General features: G+C 42.0%; 1 protein-coding gene across 17 annotated transcripts in view; it reads left to right on the top strand.

Moving 5' to 3' along the window:
* The window catches only part of SVOPL (SVOP like), a 94,903-nt gene that overhangs the window by 17,424 nt on the left and 64,745 nt on the right, over positions 1–12,734 (top strand). For 15 of the 17 annotated variants that reach the window (XR_010663668.1, XR_010663669.1, XR_010663670.1 and 12 more), the window contains 4 exons: positions 264–388; positions 4,701–4,764; positions 7,831–7,956; positions 9,001–9,129. Coding sequence is in view for 12 of the 17 variants with exons in the window: in XM_065939155.1 (XP_065795227.1) it covers positions 264–388; positions 4,701–4,764; positions 7,831–7,956; positions 9,001–9,129 (444 nt within the window). In the remaining 5 variants the exon portion in view is untranslated. The remainder of the gene's footprint in view (positions 1–263; positions 389–4,700; positions 4,765–7,830; positions 7,957–9,000; positions 9,130–12,734) is intronic. The other 2 variants (XM_065939160.1, XM_065939164.1) reach the window with 2 other exon arrangements.

The raw sequence follows: 12,734 nt of genomic DNA, 5'->3' as shown, positions 1-12,734 counted from the left end.
CACGTTCAGTTTCCACCTATGAGGGTGGACACCTTGAATGAGTTTTGACGAGTGGTCTAAACTTAAAACGTTGGGGCTTTCAGACAATAAAATGATATGGATTATATTTTCTGATGATCATGAGAGATTAGCGAGTTCTCTAAAGATTAGCTCCACAGAGAAGCAAACATATGGATGAAATTAAAAATCACCTTCAGAAGTTAAGTTTCTTCCTGCCCTTCCATGGGAGCAGATCCCATTAACGTCTCCTTTTGTTGCTTCAGATTTTGTTCATCTCGTTCCTGTGGGGAGCTTACTTCTCCTTGCTGACTTCATTCTCTCCATCGTACATCTGGTTTGTCTTCCTGCGGACCATGGTGGGCTGTGGCGTGTCTGGCCACTCACAAGGGTAAAGATTTTACCTAAAGGCCCCCCAAGGGAGATATTATGAAAACCCATAGTCACATTCACTGTGGTTAAGAGACCAAGAGCATCAGTAAGTTGCAAATGTATAGACTTCACTTGTACTAATCTTTTTTGAGTTTTTTCCCCCTCTGGTGATGGCTGCTTATCCCACTGGAAGTTCTTTACCCTTGAAAATGATGTTTGATGGTGAGGCTAGCAGGGTGTTAGATCGAGGATGTGTTAATTTCCTTGTTCCTAAGGCTGATAAGCATTTTTTTAGATAAATAATATTTTGTGAGACTAACTGGGAAGAAAAAGGGCCATACAAAGTAGGTAACAAAAATGATGTCAACCCAAACACAGTTTCACTTCCTTTTAACCCAAACACAATTTCTTGAGAATTTCTGGGAGACTTTAGTTTGACCATAAGCTGCTGTAACACTCAGGAGTAACCGTTTTAAAGTGCCTGTAACTGAAGACCATTGCAAAGTGAGTTTGCAAAGCAGGTGAGAAATATTGAAACAGCTGGGCTGCTGCTGGCTTTTTCTCTGCCCTCGGTTAGTTGTGTAATGTCTCATCATACAGGGTGTGAAAGTTGTTATACAAAACGTTCAACAACTTGGAAGCCTCCATTTAATTAACAAGGCTCCTCCAGCTATTCTCTCCTGGGTGCCTTGCAGCAAGTTGCCCTTAGAATATATTAGGAGAAGTCAAAGCACCTAATTATTACCCTAATGGTTTAGAGAAAGAATTGTTCTTCCCTAGAGGATAAGTTAAACATCACTCTGAGCTCTGACACCCTAATGGAGTAGAAGTAGAATTTGAAAACATCCCTTAGGAAGCAGCTCAATAAATATGTTGAAACTCCATACCCTGGTTAATAACGGCAACAGAGAAGAACAATTAGAAAATGGATGGGTTGGAAGTCCGTTTATTCTGCTGTTCAAAAAATTAATATGGACTTAATTAGAAACCTGTGCTTTGACTGTCATCATTGGTTGGAAAAACTATTTACCTTCTCTTGGGTGTATTTTAATTTCCCACATATGTTTTGGTAAAGGGATTTGGGCTTGACAAAACATTTTGCCAGTGTGTCTTTCTCTTGGTGAAAGAAATAGGGCTAATATCTCTTAAATGGCAGAAGGCTTCAAGTAACTTTGGGAATAAAAAATGTAAACAGAAGAGCACTTAGAAGTTTATTTTTTATTGTTTTCTTTTATGGGTTAATGATTATATTTTAGTGTATGATTGCATAGGGAAAGCTTCTGTTTCTGTTTACATACTCAGTACTTAAATACGATACTGACAGCAAATGCGTGGATTTTTTTTTACACACCAACAAATCCTGCAACATCAGCTGTACATGACTACTGGAAAAACCATAACTTTGACTAGATGGACCTTAGTTGGCAAAGTAATGTCTCTGCTTTTTAATATGCTGTCTAGGTTGGTCATAACTTTCCTTCCAAGGAGTAAGCATCTTTTAATTTCATGGCCGTAGTCACCATCTGCAGTGATTTTGGAGCCCCGCCCCCCCCCCCCCCCCCAAATAAAGTCTGACACTGTTTGCACTGTTTCCCATCTATTTGCCATGAAGTGATGGGACCAGATGCCATGATCTTAGTTTTCTTAATGTTGAGCTTTAAGCCAACTTTTTCACTCTCCTCTTTCACTTTCATCAAGAGGCTCTTCAGTTCTTCACTTTCTACCATAAGGGTGGTGTCATCTGCATATCTGAGGTTATCGATATTTCTTCCAGCAGTCTTGATTCCAGCTTGTGCTTCATCCAGCCCAGCATTTCTCATGATGTACTCTGCATATAAGTTAAATAAACAGGATGACAATTTACAGCCTTGACGCACTCCTTTTCCTATTTGGAACCAGTCTGTTGGTCCATGTCCAGTTCTAACTGTTGCTTCCTGACCCACATGCAGATTTCTCAGGAGGCAGGTAAGGTGGTCTGGTATTTCCATCTCTTGAATAATTTTACAGTTTGTTGTGATCCACACAGTCTAAGGCTTTGGCGTTGTCAATAAAGCAGAAGTAGATGTTTTTCTGAAACTCTCTTGCTTTTTCAATGATCCAGCAGATGTTGGCAATTTGATCTCTGGTTCCTCTGCCTTTTCTAAATCCAGCTTGAACATCTGGAAGTTCACGGTTCATGTATTGTTGAAGCATGGCTTGGAGAATTTTGAGCATTACTTTGCTGGCATGTGAGATGAGTGCAATTGTGCAGTAGTTTGAGCATTCTTTGGCATTTCCTTTTTCAGGGATTGGAATGAAAACTGACCTTTTCCAGTCCTGTGGCCACTGCTGAGTTTTCCAAATTTGCTGGCATATTGAGTTCAGCACTTTCACAGCATCATCTTTTAGGATTTGAAATAGCTCCACTGGAATTCCATCACCTCCACTAGCTTTGTTCATAGTGATGCTTCCTAAGGCTCTCTTGACTTCACATTCCAGGATGTCTGGCTCTAAGTGAGTGATCATACCATCGTGATTTTCTGGGTCATAAAGATCTTCTTTGTATAGTTCTTCTGTGTATTCTTGCCACCTCTTCTTAGCATTTTCTGCTTTGTTAGGTGCATACCATTTCTGTCCTTTATTGTGCCCATCTTTGCATGAAATGTTCCCTTGGTATCTCTAATTTTCTTGAAGAGATCTCTAGTCTTTCCCATTCCATTGTTTTCCTCTATTTCTTTGCACTGATCATTGAGGAAGGCTTTCTTATCTCTCCTTGCTATTCTTTGGAACTCTGCATTCACATGGGTATATCTTTCCTTTTCTCCTTTGTTTTTTGTTTCTCTTCTTTTCACAGATACTTGTAAGGCCTCCTCTGCCAGCCATATTGCTTTTTTGCATTTCTTTTCCTTGGGGATGATCTTGATCCCTGTGTCTGTACAATGTCATGAACCTCTGTCCATAGTTCATCAGGTATCTGTTTATCAGATCTAGTTCCTTAAATCTATTTCTCATTTCCACTGTATAATTATAAGGCATTTGATTTAGGTCATACCTGAATGGCCCAGTGGTTTTCCCTACTTTCTTCAATTTAAGTCTGAATTTGGCAATAAGGAGTTCATGATCTGAGCTACAGTCAGCTCCTGGTCTTGTTTTTGCTGACTGTATAGAACTTCTCCATCTTTGCTTGCAATGAATATAATCAATGTGATTTCGGTGTTGAGCACTGGTGATGTCCATGTGTAGAGTCTTCTCTTGTGATGGTTAGATAGCGTCATCAAATCAATGGACATGAATATGAGAGAATTCTGTGAGACAGTGAAGGAAACAGGAGTCTGGCGTGCTACATTTTGTGGGGTTGCAGAGTTGAATCCAACTTAGCCACTGGACAATGCTCCTAGGACATAGCTGTGTTCACCAGCCTGGAAGCTCTCTGAACCCTATTTGTTACGGGTTTTTATGGAGACTTCCTCATGTAGGTGTGATTGATTATTAATTTGTTTTCCATCCTCTCTCTTCTCTCCAGAGGAGGGGGGCTAGGACTGAAAGTTCCAAGATTCTAATCATGGCTTAGTGTTTGAAGACCAGTCACCATCCAGGATGCATCAAGCATCACCTCCTTAGAATAAATGATGCTCTATCATCCAGGAAATCCCAAGGTTTTCAGAAACTCTGTGTCAGGGACCAGGGCTTCCCAGGGGCTTCCCTTGTAGCTTAGTTGCTAAAGAATCTGCCTGCATTGCAGGATACCTGGGTTCCATTGCTGAGTCCGGAAGATCTCCTGGAGGAGGATATGGTGACCCAGTCCAGTATTCTTGCCTGGAGAATCCCACGGACAGAGGAGCCTGGCGGGCTACCATCCATGGGGTTGCAAAGAGTTGGACATGACTGAGCATCTTTCACTTTCAGGGACAGAGACCAACATACGTATTTCTTATCATTTTACAGTGGTGAATGTTTTTTTCTGAATCCTTTATCAAAGAAACAAGAAAAATTATGATTTTTTTTAAAAGAAAAGTTTGTTTACTTTTGGCTGTGCTGGGTCTTCATTGCTTTGTGCAGGCTTTCTCTAGTTGTGAGCAGGCACCACTGTTTGCTGCGGTGCTTGGGCTTCTCACTGTGGTGGCTTCTTGAGTTGTAGAGCATGGGCTCTAGGTATGCAGGAGTTGCGGCACATGGGCAGAGTTGCCCCATGGCATGTGGAATCTTCCTGGATCAGGGATCGAACCTGTGTCCCCTGCATTGGCAGGCAGATTCTTATCCACTGTGCCACCAGGAAAGTCCAATGACTGTTTTATAAGAAGAGTTATTTGGTTTTATAAAAGCATAATTGTGTTTTCCCCCTTCCTGTTTAGGCTAATCATAAAGACTGAATTCTTGCCTACAAAATATCGAGGCTACATGCTCCCCTTGTCTCAGGTGAGTTAAGACAATTTCTACTAAGTCTTTGGATCCTGTACAGTATGGTGTAGATGGTTTTTCTCCTGGTCAGTTAATGGTCCTTTGATCAGCACAGTCCTGTTACTTGGTACCAGCCAAAGAGCATTAGGGATGCTTGACCATAGAGGTCAATTCCAAGGCGTTCTGAGCCAGGACTTCTATCATCCAGCAGCAGCATTTAGAGCATAGTAACCCCTTCCTCAGGATACAGCCCACTGGCTGGTTTCACTAGAGTGACAGTCGCTCAGGAATGCATCTGCGATGAACATTCTCTCCCCATTGAGTCTTCAGTGGAGGCACATAGAGTCTCCCTGTGGACAGCAGTGTCCGTAACTGGCCTGTGCCTGTGAGCACTTTTGTAATAGCCTCCTCCCAGCTGAGCCGTTTCTCTAGGTGAGAAGATGAGGATGCTTCCCACCCTGCCATAGATCGCTGCTGGCTACTGACTAGAGGTTTTGCATCTGAAGCTCCATCAGTCTAGGTGCCCTTGTACCTTCTTTGATGTCATCATTATCCTAAAGCCCTGACTTTCAAAGGAACCTGGAAGGTGATGACCCTTCCTGCCGAAGAATATATTAATATATTTTGCAATGAATAAAACAGTAGGAGAATATTTAAAATTGTATTTTTAATTTTTCTGACACTAAATTTAGACAACAACAACAAAAAATGTAGGCAACCAAATGCTAAGTCTTTATATCCCTCCCAGCTTTCTTCTTATCTTTGTTAAGATAAATGCCCACATTTTCAATAGTTAGGGGTTGGGTTTTACACTGAATGTTATTTAATAGAAATGATCCAGTTCAGGCTCATCTGTGAACATTTTCTCTTCCATCTACAACTCGCTTTTGTCATGATCCCATGTTATGACATGGTTTTATCTTCTCATTGCTGGTTTCATTTTCCAGGTCTTCTGGGGTCATCTAATTGATGAATCCAATGATTTTAGGTGACTAATGAGTTGGCCAAAAAGTTCTTTTGGGTTTCCCATAACATCTCAAGGGAAAAACCAAACAAACTTTTTGGGCAACCCATTATGTTTCTTTCCACTGCCCCCCCCCCCCCCCAAATATTTATCTACAGCCAAGAGCATCTTCTTGAACTTCAGACCCAGGTAGTCAGTTACCTGATAGTCCCTTGAATATCCTGCAGTCTCCTCAAATATATACAACATTCATAGACCTAATCTTTGCGTCCTCCTCTGGAGTCTTTTATGTCCATATTTCCACTGCCAGCAAACACTCTCCGCTCATTTGTCTGAGCCACACACTCAAGAGCTGACCTGAACCCCCCCCTTCCCCTCGCCTCCATTCAATCACTCACAAAGCCCCACTGATTCATCTCCTATTAGGGGACCTCCAACTGTAGTGTGTTTGTGCTTAGTCGCCCAGTTGTGTCTGACTCTTTGCAACCCCATGGACTGTGGCCCACTAGGGTCCTCTGTCCATGGAATTTTCCAGGCAAGATTACTGGAGTGGGTTGCCATTTCCTACTCCAGGGTATCTTCCTGACCCAGGGATTGAACCTGCATCTCCTGTATTGGCAGGCAGATTCTTTACCACTGAGCCACCATGGAAGCCCTGGTGCAGTGTCTAACAGCAAATCCTGTTGCCTTTACTTCCAAAATATGTGCCAAATCCATCAAACAGGAAAAAAAACTTTTTCTTCTTATCATTTCACTACTAAAATCCTTTTCAGTGCCACATATCCTGTTACCCAGTCTGTTACAGTGACTTCTTACTGGCCTTCTTACAATTGCTTCTTTAGAAAGACCATCCCAGATCACGCAAGTCACTTCTTTTTTTCATAGCTCTTTCCACTTTCTGAAATATTCTTGTTGTTTTAAAAATAGACTTCCTTGGTGAAGAAACAGTTACCCTGTAAGTAGCCCCACAAAGCGTCTTTTAAAATATTATCTTCTCTCCATCTCTGTGAGGTGGAATGGAGTTATCATCTATTCTTCACTTCCACTGGAAAAATAATGCTCACGATAACACTCAGAATTGTTTTAATTCCCAACTCATGAGGGTGGCTGCCATGTTCTTTGTTGATATAAAATAATCTCAAGATAAATTTTTCAGGACAGAAAGCAGTATTGAGAAATATTTATACCATGTTATCATTTTAAGCAAAGAACAAAACATATCCTCTTTATCTTGTGTACGTTTAGAATAGCTTCAGAAGGATGGAAGAAACTGGTGATACTGGTTTCTTCTGAGAACAGGTACTGGATGGAAGGAAGCGGAGAGAAAAGGGCAATCCATTCACAGTGCTGTCCTTTGCACCTTGAGTTACGAGCCAGTGGCTGTATTTTTTATTCAAGAAAAGAAAGTTTATGTCTTGGGCCTGAGGTGTTCTTAAACTTTGATGGCATTGCTGTCCCCTGTCTTGCCGAGCCTCCCACCTGTAGACAAGTAAATGGGGTCATGGAGAAGGGAAGTAGCTTCTCCAGCTCATCCAGGCCTGGAGGTGGGGTGGCTCCTCAGTCAACGACTCTGCCCCGTCTCACCCTCTTAGAACGTAGGGCGGGGCGCTCCTGGGGTAGGGGTGTGGAGTGCATTCAGTCAGTTCAGTTCAGTCGCTCAATAATGTTGACTCTTTGTGACCCCATGGACTGCAGTGTGCCAGGCCTCCCTGTCCATCACCAACTCCCAAAGTCCATCCAAACCCATGTCCATTGAGTCAGTGATGCCATCCAACCATCTCATCCTCTCTCATCTGCTTCTCCCCCTGCCCTCAATCTTTCCCAGTGTCAGGGTCTTTTCCAATGAATCAGTTCTTTGCATCAGGTGGCCAAAGTATTGGAGTTTCAGCTTCAGCTGAAACTTCAGCTTCAGTCCTTCCAATGAATATTCAGGACCGGTTTCCCCTAGTATGGACTGGTTGGCTCTCCTTGCTGTCCAAGGAACTCTCAAGAGTCTTCTCCAACACCATAGTTCAAAAGCATCTATTCTTTGGCGCTCAGGTTTCTTTATAGTCCAACTCTTACATCCACATGTGACTATTGGAAAATAGGAGGGCTTTAACCTTCCTTCTCTCCTCCAGGTTTTCTGGTTGGCCGGCTCCCTGCTCATCATTGGCCTGGCCTCTGTGGTCGTCCCCACCATCGGGTGGCGCTGGCTTATCCGCATTGCCTCCATCCCTGGAATCATCCTCATCATGGCCTTCAAGGTGACGAAGCTCCCTCTTGACCTCCCCTCTGGTTGGCAATGTGACCTTCTTGGCCCACAGATATCTTTCTCATGTCCAGGACCTTTCTCCTTTATTTAAGTATCTGTCTCCATCAGTTTATGTGAAAAGGGTATTTTGGCAGATTTAATGCACAAGCCATCATGAAGCTGTAAATGCAGGATATGTTTGGGGGAGAGCAGGGAGGCAGGGAATTCTAGAGTTAGGGGTGCTGGGGGGAGGCCAGATGGAAAGACAGGCCTGTGTCCAGGTTACAAACAACCTGGAGGACCAGGGGCCCTGGCTGTGTGGAAGGGGTTGTGTGCTGGGGAACAGGTACATGAGTATGTGGAGGCTGGGTGGGAGGGAAGATGGAAAAGGTCAGAAAAGCAGTTAGAAATGATCAGATTAATCCTGGTGGGTGATGAGGATGACCTGAACCGCCCTCTGGCCAGGGAATGGGGAAGAAGATACTGCTGGGGGAGATGCTTTGCTGAGGAAGAACCCACTGGTGTTCACTGGGGGAGGCATCAAGGGCAGAGGGCCCTTCCAGTTGATTCTCAAGGTCCTCATGTCAGTGGAAGGCTGTGCTGTTTTCTGAGTGTGGTGTTCAGAGTATGCCACCATCAGTGGCTTGAAGGCCCCTACAATCAGGATGGTTCCCCCACTTGTGGTTCCTGCACTGTGGAGAGTTCTGGGGTTCCTGGGTAGGGCCTGGGTGATGGAGCAGCAGAAAGGCACCAGGGAGCCCTGGGCAGCAGCTCCAGATTGAGTGTAAGAATTTCATTGTATTAAGTAGGTTGGGCCAAACTGCGTGAAGCTCGGTATCGATCCACTGTCATCCTAGATAGGAGTATGAGAAGGAGAAGGCAACTTTTTGTTCTACCACGACTGCGCTGGTATACTTGCCGTATTGTTGCCGTGAAGCTTGCTACATCCTTTCCCATCTCCGGAGACTGGGATGGTGTAGTATATGGAACTGTGATAGCTGTATCTCTGGGGTCCACAGCAGTTGCAGCTCTGATGTTCTTTGTCACCTATGCCCAGTTTATTCCTGAATCTGCTCGGTTCAATGTCTCCACTGGGAACACTCCGGCTGCCCTGGCTACGCTGGAACGCATTGCCAAGATGAACCGCTCAGTCATGCCAGAGGGGAAGCTGGTGGAGCCCATCCTGGTGAGTTCCTCTCCAATCAGGGGTCACCAGAAATCCCCTTAGTGGTGGAAGGTGAGGGGGAAGGTGACCTGAGCCCTCCAAGGGCAGGATTAGGAAAAGAAAGGAGGAAATTGAGACTAAATCCAGCTCCACCTTAAGCCTGGTGGAGCCAAGTTATGCAACATCACTTTGTTTTTCCAAATTTTATTGAAGTATAGTTGATTTTACAATGTTGTGTTTAATTTCTGCTGTATAGCAAAGTGACTCAGTTATACATATATATTTTGTTCATAATTCCTTTCCATTTATGGTTTATCATAGGATATTGAATATAATTCCTTGTGCTATACAGATAAAATAGTCCACATCTGCTAATCCCGGATTCCCAATCCTCCTTGCCCCTCTACCCCTCAACAACCACAAGTCTGTTCTTTATATTTGTGAGTCTGTTTTTGTTTCATAGATAAGTTCATTTATGTCATATTTTAGATTCCACATATAAGTGATATATGATATTTGTCTTTGACTTACTTCACTTAGCATGATAATCTCGAGGCCCATCCATGCTCCTGCAAACGATGTTATTACTTTCTTTTTAATGGCTGAGTAGTAATCCACTGTGTGTGTATATGTGTGTGTGTACACACACACACACACACACACACGTATATACTATATATATACACCATATCTTCTTTATCAGTGGACATTTAGGCTGTTTCCATGTCTTGGCAATTGTAAATAGTGTTGCAATAGGTGCATGTATCTTTTTGATTTATAGTTTTGTCTGGATATATGCCCAGGAATGGATCGCTGGATCATATGGTAATTCTATTTTTAAAGTACGTTAAGGAATCTCCATACTAATTTCCTTAGTGGCCACACCAATTTACATTCCCACGAACAGTGTAAGAGGGTTCTTTTTTTTCCACATCCTTTCTGGCATTTATTAATTGTAGACTTTTTGTTGATGGCTACTCTGCCTGCCTGCCTGCCACCACTTTCCTCATCAACAAAATGGAAATAATAAGCACCTGTCTTACAGAACTAGTCACATGATATTGCCACACTGTTTATAGCTGAGAGATTGTTCTATAATTTTATTTTCCTTGTATTGACCTTGTCTTACTGATATCAAATGTATAAGCCTCATTAAATGAATTTTTAAAAGCAAAATTTGGCATTTAAATCTCTTTTTAGGGTCATTATCTATTGAGAGTTATTGATGTTTTTTATTTTTTTATTGTTGCCAAACTCAATTTTTACAGTTCCTTTTTTGTCTCCCTCCTCTTTGTGTTGGGTTAATTTGGTTTCTTATTTAATATGTAAATGCAGGATCTGTGTGTGTTTAATTGGATATAATAAGCATGGAACAGATCTAGCTTTGCCATATCCAAATAGCTAACCAGTGGCACTGATGTAGTTTTGAATAATCCATCCCCTATGTATTTGAATTTATTGCTGAATATTATGTTCTAAATGAGTCTCCCATATGGTGCTACTGGTAAAGAACCCACTTGCCAATGCAGGAGACTCAAGAGATGTGGGTTTGATCCCTGGGTCAGGAAGATCACCTGGAGAAGGGAATGGCAACCCGCTCCAGTATTCTTGCCTCGAGAATCCCATGAACAGAAGACCCCAGTGGGCTATGGTCCATAGCGTCGCAAAGAGTTGGACACGACTGAAGCAACTTAGCAGGCATGTTCTAAATATTAGGTTCGTTCAAATATATATGGGATTTATTATATACTAGAACATTAATTGTTGGTCTCATATAACAATTATAGTATTTTATAATAAGTTTTCATACTTATAAAGTATGTACTCATTATCAAAGTTCTTTTTCAGAATTTTCCACACTATTTTCTCAGGCTTATTTTTTATTTTTGTTGCTATTGTTGTTCAGTCTCTAAGTTGTGTCCAACTCTTTGTGACCCCATGGATTACTGTACACCAGGCTCCCCTGTCCTTCACTGTCTCCTGGAGTTTGCTCAAATTCATGTCCATTGAGTCAGGGATGCTATCTAATTGTCTCATCCTCTGCAGCCTCCTTCTCCTTTTGCCTTCAATCTTTCCCAGCATCAGGGTCTTTTCCAGTGAGTTAGTTCTTCACATCAGGTGCCCAAAGTATTGGAGCTTCAGCATCAGTCCTTCCAATGACTATTCAGGGTTGATTACCTTTACAATTGACTGGTTTGATCTTGCAGTCCAAGGGACTCTCAAGAGTCTTCTCCAGTACCACATTTTGAAAACATCAATTATTTGGCATTCAGGCTTCTTTATGGTCCAATTCTCTACCATACTTGACTACTGGAAAACCATAGCTTTGACAGTACAGACCTTTGTTGGCAAAGTAATGTCTCTGCTTTTTGATATGCTGTCTAGGTTTGTCATAGCTTTCCTTCGAAGGAACAAGCATCTTTTAATTTCATGGCTGCAGTCATCATCTGCAGTGATTTGGGAGCCCAAGAAAATAAAACCTGTCACTGCTTTCACTTTTTCGTGTTCTGTTTGCTGTGAAGTGATAGGACCAGATGCCATGATCTTATTTTTTTTTGAATATTGAGTTTTAAGTCGTCTTTTTCACTTTCCTCTTTCACCTTCATCAAGAGGGTCTTTAGTTCCTCTTCACTTTCTTCCATTAGAGTGGTATCATCTGCATATCTGAAGTTGTTGATATATCTCCTGGCAGTCTTGATTCAAGTTTGTGATTTAACCAGCTCAATATTTCACATGATGTTCTGTGTATAAAAATTAAATAAGCTGGGTGACAATATACTGCCTCGATGTACTCCTTCCCCAATTCTGAACCAGTCAGTTGTTCCATGTCTGGTTCTTAACTGTTGCTTCTTGACTTGCATACAGGTTTCTCAGGAGACAGATAAGCTGGTCTGGTATTCCCATCTTTTGAAGAATTTTCTACAGTTTTTTGTGATCCACACAGTAAAAGACCTTAATGTAGTCAATGAAGTATGCTGTAATTAGTAATATAATGTAGTAATGTAGTCTGTAGTAAGTAATTAGTAAGTAATGTAGTCTGCTTTAATGAAGCAGAAGTAGATGTTTTTCTGGAATTCCCTGCTTTCTTTATGATCCAACAAATGTTGGCAATTTGAACTCTGCCTTTCTAAACCCAGCTTGTACATCTGGGATTTCTCAGTTCATATACTGCTGAAACCTAGCATGAAGGATTTTGAACATAATCTTGCTAGCATGTGAAATGAGCACAGCTGTACAGTAATTTGAACATTCTTTGGCATTGCCTGTTTTTGGAATTGGAATGAAAACACCTTTTTCAGTTCTGTGGCCACTGCTGAATTTTCCAAATTTGCTGACACATTGAGTGCAGCACTTTCACATCATCATCTTTTAGGATTTTAAATAGCTCAGCTGGTATTCCATCACCTCCACTAGCTTTGTTTATAGTGATGCTTCCTAAGGCCTACTTGACTGCACACTCTAAGGTATCTGATTCTAGGTGAGTGGCCACATCATTGTGGTTATCTGAGTCATTAAGATCTTTTCTGTATAGTTCTTTGTATTCTTGCCACCTTTTCTTAGTCTCTTCTGCTTCTGTTAGGTCCTTCCCATTCCTGTCCTTTATCATGACCATCCTTGCATGAAAT

The sequence above is a fragment of the Muntiacus reevesi genome, chromosome 6 (assembly GCF_963930625.1).
Source record: "Muntiacus reevesi chromosome 6, mMunRee1.1, whole genome shotgun sequence".
In the NCBI taxonomy this organism is placed as follows: domain Eukaryota; kingdom Metazoa; phylum Chordata; class Mammalia; order Artiodactyla; family Cervidae; genus Muntiacus; species Muntiacus reevesi.
This window is presented reverse-complemented; position numbering and strand designations above follow the sequence as displayed.